The sequence below is a fragment of the Microtus pennsylvanicus genome, chromosome 5 (genome assembly GCF_037038515.1).
Source record: "Microtus pennsylvanicus isolate mMicPen1 chromosome 5, mMicPen1.hap1, whole genome shotgun sequence".
Lineage (NCBI taxonomy): Eukaryota > Metazoa > Chordata > Mammalia > Rodentia > Cricetidae > Microtus > Microtus pennsylvanicus.
This window is the reverse complement of record NC_134583.1, coordinates 33,643,576-33,658,903: the sequence shown is the minus strand read 5'-3', so window position 1 is coordinate 33,658,903 and position 15,328 is coordinate 33,643,576. Positions and strand designations below refer to the sequence as shown.

The following is a 15,328-nucleotide window of genomic DNA, read 5'->3' as shown; positions in this document are numbered from 1 at the left end:
GTACCAAGTACTCTTAACTGCTAAGTTATTTTTTTAATCATAATGTAACTTTAAGAAAATCACTTTATTAAGTTTGTTTTGTGTTATTCAAATCAACGCACAATAAAAAGCATCACATAGCCAGTTTGAGGAAGTCACTCAAATACTTGTCCATTTTCAAACTAGCTCACAGTGAAGTTCTACACAACTAGAATGGCCATCTGAAACGACAGTTTCCCATATAGTTTATCCATTATCAGTGACATTTTTATTCTCTCGTTAACTAAAATAAGATTTAGGTTTCTGATATTTATTCTGAATACATAGCACTGAATTTTGTTTATTCTACCTAGAATAACACTCATTATGATTTTTTCAAGAAGTATAATAAGATCTATACTGTTCCAAAGTTTATAGTTACCCTGGGTTTAAGAGGTTTGACTGTGGGAATATCAGTGCCTTCAGCTCTTTGCCTGCTTGAATCAAAAGTCTTCCTCTTTTTAGTGGCAGTTTTCTGGCAAATGGGTCCATGTTTTTTCTGTTAAAATAAAGATATGGGGCATAATATTTTATTTTCTACAGAAGAGAAGACCACCAAACTAAACATTCAGTTTATCTTACACACTATATTAAAAAACCAAGGGACAAAGTTATATCTTCCCTTAATTAAGCTTTAACACACACACACACACACACACACACACACACACACACACACTTACCTTTAAGGAAATTATATAGAAATGCTACCCTAAAATTTTATCAGAAGTCATTTAATATTCTAGTTCTCACTGGGGCAAAGAATAAGCAATAGTGAAACAATTCAAAACTACTTCAGTTTAAAATCTTTAATACAAAACACTGATATGAGAAACATCATGCAAGGGAAGAATGACTCAGTCTCGGGGTTACAAAAGTTACCCCATTGGTAGTTGGATTGCATATGGTAACATAAAAATGGATTAATACAACACTAACCCAAAATAACAAACCGAGTGGTCTAATTTGTGTCCTCTTTTCTCCTAGAATTCAAAACCTTCTCCTCCATCTAGAACCCAAGCTTGCTTTCTTCACAGACCTTCTTATGGTGTGTAATTGTCTACATCTAAGTTGTTTTGTTAATAAATGCTAACACATTTGTTCCTTTTAAGCACACTGAGTTAAAATTATCTTAGCTAATCTCCAAATAACCAGTTCTCTAGAAACAAGAATTCTCCCTCCACTATAAACAGCTTGTTGACCAATGATAGTGTACTAAAAGCATCTTTGTTCCTTTTATATTTGAGAATATGCTCATGAAACTGGCACTGTGAAGTCTGTCTGAAAAAAAAAGAACTGACTTATTGAGTCCTGATGCTATCCCACACCCACTGACTATTTGTATTTTTTAGCTTTATTTCGAAGAACATTGGACATTTATTTCAATGCTCTGAAATAAAAGGTTTGAAGGTGTACTTTTATGTGTATGAGCATGTACTTGTAAGTATGTATATGTACTACAGCATGCATGGTTACCTACAGAGGCCAGAAGAGTTTGTAGGATCCCCGGGAATTAGAGCTATGGAGGGTTGTACAATATCATGGGTCCTGGAAACAGAACCTGGGTCCTCTTCAAGGGCAACAAGTGCTCTTAACTGCTTAATCATCTCTCCATTCCCTAGAATAAACTTTTTAAATGTCTCTCGTGACATAGGGTCTTACACTAAGGGTCAGGCTGGCCTCCAAAACTTGCAGCTGTCTTCCTTTCTTGGACTTCCATGTGTTAGTATTATAGGTATTAACCAGTAATGAATGGCTCTATTTCTTAATAAAAATAGTGGCAGCAGGCAACTTTCTAGAATTCTCACATATGTCTGTCCTTGGAAAGTTTGCAGTATATGTCAAGGATATGTGGAGCCTACACAAAAATTTTATTATATAAAGTATAGTTGTTTTAAACTTTGACATCATTTAATTAAATATTTAAATAGGGAGGAATATTTTTTTTTGTTTTCTATAGAAGCTAAGCAGTATATTTGAAAATAGTTAAGAGAAGAAATTGCTGAAGATATATGATGGTATTTCTAAATGACAAAAAAGTCATCATTATTTAGAAGGAATTTGCAATCGGAAGATTTTCAAGCATTAATTCCTTACTTTCCTTAACAGAAATAGCCTGAAGGATGCACAGTGGAATGTGCCAGAACTTCAGTTAGCAGACTGATACTTAAAAAAATTAACATCAACTTACTAATAACTTCACATTTATATCTGAGATTTAAAAAGATACAAAGGCATAATTATTATTTTATATATACCTGGGTAACTTTATCAGAATTAATTAAACATGCTTCTATTCAATTTCTGTTTGATAAGAAGATGAAACTAAGACATTTTTAGCTGTACTTTCATACTGTAAAACAACAAAATCTTTGCTTTGGAGGATTTCAAACACAGAAAGAAAACAGAAAAAGTGACCCTATTTATTCATCATATTGCTCAGCAATTATATTTTAGCAAATAATCCTATTCCTGCAAAAATTTTAAAGCAAATTCTTGAGATTATAACATTTTGTTAATACATTCTCATTTACATTTATATGGTGCTATGCCTCTTAAATTTGTGTTTTGTGTTTCTATCTCGTAATAGTCCTACTACTTCTACAAAGCTGGAATATTTAACATATGAAAGTAGAGTTCAGAAGTTCAGTCGTTTACAGATGAAACTAATCTTTAAAGATTATCCTCTGTGAACTCCCCCATAACTTTCAGCCATAACAACTATTCTCAAGTATGAAACAATGCCAGATCTACCAGGTTCCAACACAAGCAGGTTAGAGTCCGCCTACTCACCAGGGCTAATGGAAAGAACGTCCTTCCACAAATCTTGCAGGGCAACAATTCTCCAACCTGGACAACACTTCCATTTTCTAAAACACAAAATAATCCAATTAAAATGTTTTCACAACGAAAATTTCAAAACTTTAAGCTTTTAATGTTTCCTGTTAGATCTTATAGGTGAGTTGGGAGCTCTTAGGTAAAAGTTGCAATTCAAAATGAGCAAATTGTCAATATAAATGGCTTGAGCCTTAGAGTTATCAGTGACATAAAAAACAATAGTACACATAAAACAGTGACAATCCAAGGAAAACCAAATTGATATTGTTGGAAATATGTAGTTTTAATTATTTATAAGTTCTGTAAATACCAAAAAATCAGAATCAGATCTATCTTAATAGGTCTAAGGCATGAAAAGCTATTACTCATGATAGTTAACCACCCTAAGTTTATATGGGTATCTAGAATGAAAGGAATATTGTTTTATTATCAACAGATAATAGAAGATTTAAGTATCCAAAGTGAAGATCATCTAGTTATACTGTGATCAGGCTAGAAAAAAAAATTAATAAATCAACCAATTAAAAAATGATCCTCTATTTATATAAGTTTGTACATCACATATCCTCTAAATTACTCATTTTATTTATTACACATATAATGCTTAACATTAAAGTCATTCAATATACTTTTGCACTAAAGTATTCTAAACTCACAGGCACAATTACTTAAGTCAGAAATAGCTAGCTACAATCTGTATGCCATTAAAGAAGCCTACCATGATACAACAAACTTTATAACTGAAATGATTCAAAAGAAAAACAAAACTATGTTCTTTGAGACACTATACAACTGATTTAATCAAACATTTTATATCAAAGTATTAAACTTATTCTCATACCTATAATTTTCTAAAAGTGAATTACAAACCTGTAAAATTACCCACCTATCATCTACTGAAATCAAACTGACTATGGAATTCTCTTTTTATATAAAAAGAAATTAGAAAAATATTTTCTGCTCAAAATATCAAACTCCTGAAAAAAATGCATAATTTGACTCCATAAAATATGCGCTTTGTTCACTAGGTGAGAGTCCACAGTGATGGAGGAAGGTCACTGGTTAAAATAAAAGAAGCTGCTTGGCTCTCATTGGTTAGGAGATAGGTGGGAGGAGTAAACAGGACAGAATGCCGGGAGGAAGAGGAAGTGAGGTCAGACTCGACAGCTCTCCTCTCGGGAGCAGACACCTCAGAGAGAGACGCCATGCTACCTGCTCCAGGGAAGACGCACGCTATGAAGCTCCGACCCAGGATGGACTTAGGCTACAATCTTCCCGGTAAGACCGGTTCTATACAGATGATAAGAAATGGGCTAGTCCAGGTGGGACAGTTAGCCTAGAAGATGCTAGGTAGAAATGAGCCAAAGCAGTGTTTAAAAGAATACAGTGTCCGTGTAATTATTTCGGGTAAAGCTAGCCGGGCAGGCGGCTTGGGGTGTTGGGGACGCAGCCCCGCCGCCACCCTTATTACTACACCACAGAAAAACAATACAGCAATCCCAGACAGACCAGGAAGAAGGCACTCAAATGCTGCCATATAAGGAGGATTGTTCTCCCACTCTCCTAGTACCCCACTGCACTATTTCACTGGTGAACAAGGACTATTTGAGACTCAGATGGAGGTGAGCTGTCTGGATAGCAGTCCTTAAGCTGAACATTAGAAAAGCAAATCAAGATTCACCTGATGTTTTCCTCCTCTGATGCTGGCATAAGAATGGAGAAACCTCCCTGACGTGGACTATGAAAGCTGAAGTACCTTCCATACAGAACCTCATTAGGTTCATTAAGATAAGAAGGTCTTTAAGTCAAACAGAACATGCTTAATAATCTATTAAGTTTCCTAAGTTTACATAAACTCTTTTAAATAAAAATCAATTTAAAAATTAAACAGTATAAATAATAAAAAAATTTACACAGTTCACGTGCTTAAAAAAGTATTTCTTTAGATACCTACTGGTTGGGCCCATTACAAAGCAAAACCTAATGATAATTGATTTTTAATTAGTGGTAGGTGCTTAGCATGCCTAAAGCCATAGGTTTAATTTTACACACACACACACACACACAATTTTCCCAGTTAACTATTCAGAAAAAAAAGAATTCCATTCACTGATAAGCTCTGAATGGCAACCTGAGTACCTACTTGCTAGCAGACACATACTGGAGCACATGGTGAGCAACGCAGCCATTGCTCTCTAAAGCCAGTACAACATACTGATTTACTTATCTAGTCAAGTCAGCAAGAATGAAATTGTCTCTCACGTTTTCACTAAAAACTTTAAAACTTAATATCTGTCATAGGTTTACCATGTGATAAAATCTAATTTTTGGAATTAATTCTCACAAGTCATCAAACATGTTCAAATGTCTTTAAAGCAAAAAAAAAAAAATCAGTGCCACTAAATAAAGTGTGTGAGAGTGTATGAGTGTGTGTGTGTGTGTGTGTGTGTGTGTGTGTGTGTGTGTGTGTGTGTAGGTATCTTAGTTAGGGTTTTATTCTTGTGAAGAGACACTATGACCATGGCTACTCTTACAAAGCCAACCATTTAACTGGGGCTGGGTTGCAGGTTCAGAAGTTTAGTCCATTACCATCACTGTGAAAACCATGGTGGCACACAGGCAGACATGGTGCTGAAGAGAAGAAAGAGCTGAGAGTTCTGCATCTGGGTCAGCAAGCAGAAGGAAAAGGCAGTGCCAATGGTCCTGGCTTGAGCTTCTGAAACCTCAAAGCCCACCCCAGTGACACATTCCCTTCAACAAGTCCATACCACCTAAAGTGCCTATCCTTATGAGTCTATGGTGGCCAATTTCATTCAAACAGGAGGCCACCGGGGGACAAAAAAAAATAAATGCATAGTCTTATCCAGTGCTGGACTTAGATGTTGTATTAACAACTGCCTGGCAATAGCTGTATGAAGGACATATAGAAACCAACTACTTTTTAACTGGTTTGAGGCTTCATCCACAGGATGGAATTTATGACTGGTACTGCAACTCTGGTCTAAAGTCCCTGGCTCTTAAGATATTTTGGAGATCAGACCTCTGTCTGATGTGGGGTTAGTGAAGATCTTTTCCCATTCTGTAGGCTGCTGTTTTTTTCTTGTTGACCGTGTCCTTTGCTTTACAGAAGCTTTTCAGTTTCACTAGGTCCCATTTATTAATTGTTTCTCTCAGTGTCTGTGCTGCTGGGTTCTATTTAGGAAGTGGTTCCCTGTGCCAATGCATTCAAGTGTACTTCCCACTTCTCTTCTATAACGTTCAGTGTGGCTGGCTTTATGTTGAGGTCTTTGATCCATTTGGACTTGAGTTTTGTGCATGGTTTAGAGATATGGATCTATTTTCATTCTTCTACATATATGGACCTAGAAAACATTATTTTGAGAGAGGTAACCCAGACACAGAAAGACAATTATCACATGTACTCACTCATAGGTGGTTTTTAAACATAAGCAAAGAAAACCAACCTACAAACCACAATCCCAGAGAACTTAGACAACAATGAAGACACTAAGAGAGACTTACATAGATCGAATCTATATGGGAAGTAGAAAGTAGAAAAAGACAAGATCTCCTGAGTAAATTGGGAGCACAGGGACCTTGGGGGAGGATTGAAGGAGGGAGGGGAGAGTTGGGGAGGGGAACAGAGAAAAATGTAGAGCTCAATAAAAATATCAATAAAAAAAAAGTCCCTGGCTCAAGGGGCCATGGTTTTCAAGGGGCCATGAGCTCTAGGAGGAGCCTATAACTGTTGTTTACTAAACACACATATTGTCAAACAGTGTTCTAAATATTTACATTTTGACCCATAGAATTAGTGCTGCCTAGCTTGGCTAGAGAAGCTTCTTCTGATGTGGGCAGCAGTTAATGTAGAGACTCAAAACCAAAGTGCTGAGGTTAAGTGACTGCTGAGGGCTCAGCCAGGACTCAGAAAACATCTCAGAGGAGGGCCCTCAAAGAATGTGACAAGGGAAATGCTTCTGTCTGGACAGGACAGGCCACTGCACTGAGAACTCCCTGAAGTCATGTTACAGGCATGAGACTGAGCCTGGACTCAATGGTTATAAAAATAGTAAGAAAAAATATGAGGACATGGGGATGTATTGGCAAATGTCTCTCTGGGAAGTAGGAAAAATGAGTTGGGGTGGATATGATCATGATACACGTGTGTGTGTGTGTGTGTGTGTGTGTGTGTGTGTGTGTGTGTGTGTGTATCAAAAATAAAAGAAAAATATTTTGTTTAAAATACTTTAGTATTATAAAACTCAGAAAACAAATCTTATCCCTGTAAAACTTACCTAATACAAACTTGATTCTCTTAAGAGTTCTAATATTCATTGGTTTCAAAACTTCTATAAGGTTTGAAATTATACTTTTATGTAACACTAGTATACAATATTGGTGAGGTGAAATAATATACTATTACCTAAAATAGTTATAAATACTTTAAGATGTATACAATTAATAGTAGAAAACATTTTCAAAAGAAATTTTGGATAATAGAACAATTCCAGCATTTATTACTATATGTGAATGTGCTTACAGGTAGTCTTATACATTATAAAGAACCACAGCTCGTCTGAATTCAGCTTTTCACATGCAATATAACTCTTGAATTTGTTTTGCCACTTTCTTCCCAAGGTTTTATACAGATGGTTCTTCTTTCAGACCTACCATCTCCAAAATCTCCTAAAATTCCCCTGTTCAAATCATTTTAGACTTCCACATATACACTTACTACATTCTATACATAACTCTCCACCTCACTTGAATTATCTGACTTTGGATTAACAAATAGAACTTAAATGATTTAAATTTTCTTAAAACATTCAAGCTTTCTCTAGATTTCCAACTTTATCACAATATCTTATCTCGGAAGAATTTTTAATCCAGGATTTCTTTTACTGCAGTTTCAATGACCTAGTCAACTACAATCTAAGAAACTAACGTTTATCTTGATGTGCTCTCTCAGGCCATATTTTCATAGTTAATGTCATACTGCAATTATTCAATGTATTATCAGCTATTGCCAATCTCTTAGTATTTCTAATATTAAAGCTAAATTTTTCCATTAAGTGCATACATGGAAAACCATGGCACCTATAGGCCGGCCAGCTGGTTCCAGGCATCCACCTGGGAGCTGAAAAGGGATGCACACACAGAGACACTGCTCTAAGTTCCTCCCTAGTTGTTTGCCCTTTCATAAATCATTGTCAAATGCTTTGTTACGTGGGCAAATGCTTATGAAATGTTATCTTAAACAAAGTTAAATGAATTTTCTTATCAATTAAGAAAAAAAGACAGAGTGCTGTTATTTTCTACTAGTCATTTTATCAGAAATTCTTTTTCACTCAGGGAATACTTCAGATCGATTTCCTAGGTAGCATATTTTTAAATACTGACACAGTCTAGTTAGCCCCCCTCTACTCCCTACGTGATTAGACACACTTTCTAAGCCTATCCATATACTAAAACAGGCCTCTTACTTAATTCAACAAATACTAATTGATTTTTTGGCGTTAGATAAAATGTTCTAAGACATATGGAGCTAAAGGCAAAAGAAAAATGAAATAAAAACAAAAACCCTGATCATATAGAGACCTTTATCTCTAAATAGTAGAATATAAAATTTTCTCTAAATAGGAGAAAAGTTAAGTAGAAACAAATATTCAAAATGTCAAGGAATTAATCACATGAAGAAGAAGAAAAACTATGGGAAAGAAGATAGTCAAGGCTATCTTGGGAAGCAGACAAGATCAGGGAATGCTAATAAGGGTGACTAAGATCTACCAACTGTCACTTTAATTGCCTTTTCTGCACTCTCACTGACTAGGCTTTTCCATAGCACGAGGCAGTATTCATAAATCTTTTGACATTTACTGTTCTTCCTCTTTAGGCTTCTGTATTTCTTCCCAGTCCTGAATTTCCAAGGTTTCTCCACCTAAGCAAGATTTGGCAGGTTAGTACTAGATTTCCTACCTACACCCAGATAATATAAGCTTCTTCAAGCTCACTTCTTTCTTCATAAGTAATAGTTTCTTCTCCACATTCCTTTTTGTGTGTGAGTGTGGCAAGTTTTAATACTTCTCTAAGGACTCTGTCTACCCAATTTCCTGTTCTTCCTAACCTACTATTTTTTCTGTGTACATTTAATACCTAATATAGTCAACACGGTTTAATGTTTAATAGCTTTGTTTTATGTAGCTGAGATAACGGGGATTCTGATTTGAATAATATGCCCAAATTCTGGATCAGAGAGATGGCCAAATGGGTAAGAGTAGTTACTGCTCTTGCAAAGGACCTGGACTTCAGGTCCCAATTCCCATATGGTGACACAAATGTCCCAGGAGATCAGACACTTCCTTTTGACCTCCATCAGCACTAGGCATAGACACAGTGCACGTATATACATGTAAGCCAAACACCAATACATAAAAGTAAATTTTCAAAAACATACATTTCCAAATCACAGAGAAGAAATTAAAAAAAAAACACAAGAAAAATAAAACAAAAGTTTAAATAAAAGCTTCCTTAAACCCTGCAGGCCATCAAAATACCTGCATTCTGGGTGGTGGTGGCGCACGCCTTTAATCCCAGCACTTGGGAGGCAGAAGTAGGCGGATCTCTGTGAGTTCGAGACCAGCCTGGTCTACAAGAGCTAGTTCCAGGACAGGCTCCAAAACCACAGAGAAACCCTGTCTCGGAAAAAAAAAAAAAAACCCAACTCAGCCTCAATCAAAAGCCACACAAAGATGAGGAGTATTCATTAAACCGGGATACAACATACGCAAAACGTGATTATGCACTGGTTTCCTGGCGGCCCAGACTCAAATAATCACATAGAAACTACATTAATTACAACAATGCTTGGTCTACGGCTTAGGCGTATTCCTACCTAGTATTTATATCTTAAATTATCCCATTTCTATTAATCTATGTATCACCATGAGGCTGTGGCCTATCAGTAAGATTCCAGCATCTTTCTCCTTCAGCAGCTACATGGTGTCTGACTCCACCTACTCTCTCTTTCTCTCTCTACCTCTTCCAGCCTGGCTATATTCTGTCCTGCCATAGGCTGAAGTAGACTCTTTATTAACCAATGGTAATAAAGCATATGCACAAGATTCAGAGGGGAATTCCATATCATCTCCCCCTTTATGTCTAAATAAAAAAGGTTTTCACTTAAACAGAGTAAAATTACATATAACAAAACAGGTATCAAGCAATAATTACAGCTACGATATTTTTTGTGAGTCTAAAGTTTCACATAATTTATCTTTTATCATATCTAAGGAAAACTATAACTATTTAACCTTCAACTCCATCAAAGATCCCAGGATATAATATTACCTAAGTAAACAGGAAGTGCATTGTAAGCAACTTCCAAAACCCCTAAATTGACAGAAACATCTTGCTAAGATACAATAAAAGAGAAGAATTAACAAAGCATAGTGGAAGATGTTACAGTAGGTGTTGGAGTAGCGAAGAGCAATGGGACTTATAATTACGTTTCAAAGGCAACACTAAGGTAATACATGCAGAATCAGAGAAGGAATGGCCTGCTAATGTCTGCCATAACTGCTACAACGATGTCTGAGGATATTAGGGAGGCAATGACCATACTGCATTAAGAAGGCCAAACCTGAGATTTTATCAACTCCCTCTTACAGTTGATAAAGAGATTAGAATTCCCCAACTCTAAAATTACTTCTGTGCTCTGTAGATACACCCAGGGTACAGCTTTCACATGAAAAGGGATCAAAGGTTTTGCTCTAATTACTCAAGCCATGCAAAAGCTCTGCTATGGATTATACGAAATTATAACAACATTGGTTTCCAATACAGTGTGCAATTTAATAATTTAGTTTGTGACAATTCCAGAGACATAACAGTTCCAGAAAATCAAAAACAACATACATGGTATGATTTATATGTAAGCAGCTAAAATTTACTTTAAAAGAGTAAGAATGCCTTGGGAAGAATTTTCTCAGACCAGTAACTACTTTCAACTAAAAATGTAAGCAAATGTCAAAGATTATTTTTTGCTTAATAACAAAAATAGAGCGAGCAAACGTGAAGATTTTATAATAATACTGTCCTGTAAGTTCCACTCTAGAGAAAAGTTATCAAATAAGTGAAAGCATGGGTGAATAAATTAATGAGTCAAAAATTCAGAACTCTGCAAAAGGTAATGTAAAAGAAACTGACTTTTTTTGTTTTAAGGAAGGTGAGGGTGGGGGATTGGTTTGAAGCCAAAAAAAAAAAAAGCCCAGTTTTCCACTCAACAGAACACTGAGCTTTTATTACGTTGAACTACTTGAAGTGACCAATATTCAGCTGCTCTGCCAAAAAACTATTTTCTCATATTTCATCCTAATTTATCATAATTAAACATATTTAATGACAGTATCTTATTTTTTTTAGAAAAAAAATCAAAGAGTTAAAGGGGTGGTACTGTTTTACAAAAACCAGACTCATAAATCAATGCCCATTCCATATTACACCCAGATCCGTATATTTTACACACACACACACTGGCTGAATATTATGATAGTTTTCAGTTATATCCCCAAATTTCTGACTTATATTGTGACAGCAACATGAGCACAGCTTAAAATGTAAAGATTCTTTGAATGGATAGAGCTCTGACAACTCTTATTCTTTGTATGCCCAGGATGAAGAAGGGAAACACTGGGTGACTATTCCTATCCACTGTAAATGGTGATCAGTAAAGACCTGGGAAGTGATCTAAAGCACTCTTCATGCACTACGATAGCATAAAAACACTGGAACCCACACCTCAACCCTGCTGTTTCAATAATTAAAATAAGCTGCCTGCAGGAGTCTCCCTAATTAAGAGATTAAGAAGGCATGCTGTCAGTACAATTTCTCATTCCGTGTGAAGTTGAACGGTAGGCACACCAAGACTCACAGGTAATAGTAAACTGTAGCTGCCCAGATATGGTCAACTAGAATTCTTAATAGCCTACAAGATGTTTGGTGAGGGTTTCACTGTAAAATAAAACTATGAAATAAAATTCATAATCATATTATTGCATTTTCTTTCTGGTAAACTTAAAGCACTGAAAAAAAGTTATCAATTACTACTTTTTCACTTCATAACTCACCCTGAAATATTTAACTACCCATAATACATAAAATGAAGGGTTCAGTGCCCCTGCTCATTCCAAGTACGTTAAGTGGTGTAATTTTTTTTAATAAGGAAAAGAAAAAACCTGAAAGCCTGTTTATCGAACGGTTTACTGTCTTATTTAAATTTTAAAGCTGTTGTTACCAATGTTAGGGTTTTTGTTGTTGATGATTCTGGTTTTCCCTCCCTTTGTTTTTCAACGAACGTTGTCCTTACATGGGATTTGAATGAACGAAAAGGGAGAAAAAGTGAAAGAAGTGGGAACAAAGCAAAATCTGAAGCCATGGTTACAGCAGCACCAGGAAAAAGCGAAGATAGGAACCAACGCTGGCTCTTCCCTAGTCAGTCCTCGTGAATAAACCATCAAGCTGGAGCTATTGTTCCTGGAGTAGAGCTGGCCAGGGACACTTCCTTGGAGATGCTTTGGCTTCTGTCCAACCCAGATGAGGTAGGAATGGAAGGAAGGCTACCAGGGAGTGCCCAAGGTGTGTGCCCCGGGCTTGCGGGAGGCGGGGCGAGTCCTGAGGGGCCAGCAAGGGATGTCGCGGACCACAACCGAGAATACAGTTTGCAAAGAAAATAAAACCTGACCAGAGACGCTCACGACCCAAAGGAAACTCCTGGGTCAAGAAGGACCAGAAAATTGTGGGAAGGCCTTGCAGGAGAGAGGACGAGGTGCTCCGAGCCCGCGAGAAAGCCCAGGACCGTGCGCGGCTGGCAGCCCGCGGTCACGCTCCGGTGCGGGGCCGACCAGCTCCGGGCCTGGCGGGGACCTAGCCGCGGGCCGGCCGGCCGCACTTGCCCCGGGAGCACCGGCCGCAGCCCCGGCCGCTCGAGCCCCGCAGCCACACACCCGCGTCTCACCTTCCAGCCCGTCCATGGCGAACCGCTTGAGGCTCCTCCGGCAGCGCCCGCCGCCGCCCAGCTCCGGCTGTAGCAACCCAGCCGCACCTCCCACACGCTAACATCCGGCTCTCCCATTGGTCTGCATTGGCTGGGGCGGGGCTACGGAGGGCGGGGCCGCGCCTCCTGCGGTCTCCAGGGTGAAGGCTCCCTACGCCAGGGATTTTTCCAGCACCCCTCCCAGGGAGGTGCAGCCACTTCAGAAGGCTTCCTGAGATCCTTTGTTCCACTCCAGCGGCTTTTAGCCTCCCACCTTGTTTTCCTGAGCACCTCAGGAGCTCCTCATCTCGAGTCAGTATAAGAATGTCTTTTGCGGGTCCCTAGAAGTGGAGTGACTGTTGTGGCAATGTAAAGGCGCCTTAGGTCCCACATCCTGCGGGGGTCGCCTTTTTAGTCAAACGTCCTGCAGACATGCTCTGCAGACACAAGTCTCTCCCCCTGTTTTTTCCAGACATAGAACAATGTTTCCTACATGGATTATATTTTCTGTCTGAGACTGTGGAACTGAGATTGCGCTAAACGTTTGGAAACAATTTTCTCAGCCTAAAAAGTTGAGCTCAAAATTAGAAGTGAAACTTTTGCACTTATGCAATCTTCCCCTGCCCCGGCACTATGATTGCACTCGGTCTGCTCTCTTTAGAACCAACAGAGTTCCACTTCTGATCAAAACTACGCTTTACTGAGGACTTGAAACTGGGAAGTCAGCCTACCAGAAAGGCACACGGAGGCCTGTTTCTGTTAGAATCAAAACGTGGGAGTGAAGAAGCCTCAAAAGGAACTCCAATCATTTTAATGGTTTTGCTTCACAGTATAGCAGCTTAAAGCTCTTTAAAATTTGACTTAGCATCTAGGTTGTTTCCACACTGAGACAATGGGGATGTTTTATCGGGAACTCACCAAGGCCAGCTGGCCTGGGTCTGAAAAAGCATGGGATAAAACCTGACTCGCTGAACTTAGTGGAAATGAGGACTACGGAGAACTCAAGAACAATTGCAGTGGGGTTTTTGATCCACTAGGCTTTGTGGAAGCCTAGGCAGTTTGGATGCTCACCTTACTAGACCTGGATGGAGGTGGGTGGTCCTTGGACTTCCCACTGGGCAGGGAACCCTGATAGCTCTATGGGCTGACAAGGGAGGGGAACTTGATTGGGGGAGGGGGAGGGAAATGGGAGGAGGTGGCGGGGAAGAGACAGAAATCTTTAATAAATAAATAAACGGAAAAAATTTTGACTTAGCAGTAATAAGCCCTATTGTTAGCTGATTCCAAGGTATGTGTTGTTAAGTTACCAGTATTATTTTATCCATTACAAATTTATTATCTTATTGATCTGTCTAATTCAAAAGTTATTTTATCCTAATTCTGTATGCATTCAACAAACCAAGAATTCTCAAGTTTTGTTTAAAGAACTGAACCTCAAGGAGTCTTTGAGAAGGTGCTGTAGGTGCACCTGAATGTGGTAGAGTCGTCTCTTGCATAGTATTGTGCAGGAAACCACCCATATGGGAATTGTCTCCTGAGTCACAGGAAACTCAGCTAGCCTGTACTGGCTATAGAGTGGCTTTTTCCCTCTAAAACATAAACGGGGTTGGGATAGCTTTAACAAGAATGCCAAAGGGAAAAACTATGCATAAAGAAAATGTAAAAATAAAGAAGTCATTTACTTTACAAATTGCAAGTTTAGTTAAGACAGATATTTAGGTGATGGATAAAAACCTTACTGGCCACAAAATCTATAGTAACATCAGTAACAATAATGAAAATAGCAACAACAACAAAAGAAGTGCATGCATTATGAGGCAGGCCAGTCGACTTTGATAAAAGCACTTAGTGTGCAAACCTGGTCATGGAGAGTCTGCTCTCCGGAACCCACAGTGGAAAGAGAGAATCAACTCCTAGATTGTCTGCGGAACTCCACACTTGAACCCATGGCACATGCACACCTGTATTTACACACATCATCACACACCATATTAATAATAAAAAAGAAAAAGCATATCATGTGAAATATGTTTTATGCCTCATATGTCATATCCTATATTCAATCTGCAAAAGAGTTTCTACAGAGTAGATCCTTCAATCTCCAATTTTCAAAATTAAAGTCTTCATCTAGGTGTCTCAGTGATTAACGTCTTATCAGTAGTTGTGTCAGAATGAGTGATAGAGCATGGATTTACACTCTGCTGTGTGTAACAATGAAGAATAACACTGAAGTCTACCATGACATCCTTATGTTTCTCTCTCTCTCTCCTGCCTTATCTCCTTCCTGCAACAAATAGGAACTCAAGCATTCAGACATATTGCTTAATATGAATTTGGGTAGACATTTCTATAGTGGATCTTAACTCTAAAACCATGCTTGCTAGTCTTCTCCGAGGTTCTGGAATCCCAGAACTTTTATGTTACAACCATCTTGCCTTCCTG

The 15,328-nt window shown here is 38.1% G+C and overlaps 1 protein-coding gene across 2 annotated transcripts in view; it reads right to left on the bottom strand.

Moving 5' to 3' along the window:
- Positions 1-12,977, bottom strand: part of Zc2hc1a (zinc finger C2HC-type containing 1A) — a 41,183-nt gene extending 28,206 nt beyond the window's left edge. For both annotated transcript variants that reach the window (XM_075971461.1, XM_075971460.1), the window contains exons 1-3: positions 12,869-12,977; positions 2,812-2,888; positions 401-517 (exon numbers count right to left, since the gene is read on the bottom strand). In XM_075971461.1, the coding sequence (XP_075827576.1) occupies positions 401-517; positions 2,812-2,888; positions 12,869-12,884 (210 nt within the window). In that variant the 5' untranslated portion in view covers positions 12,885-12,977. The remainder of the gene's footprint in view (positions 1-400; positions 518-2,811; positions 2,889-12,868) is intronic.
- Between the last annotated feature and the right edge of the window lie 2,351 nt (positions 12,978-15,328).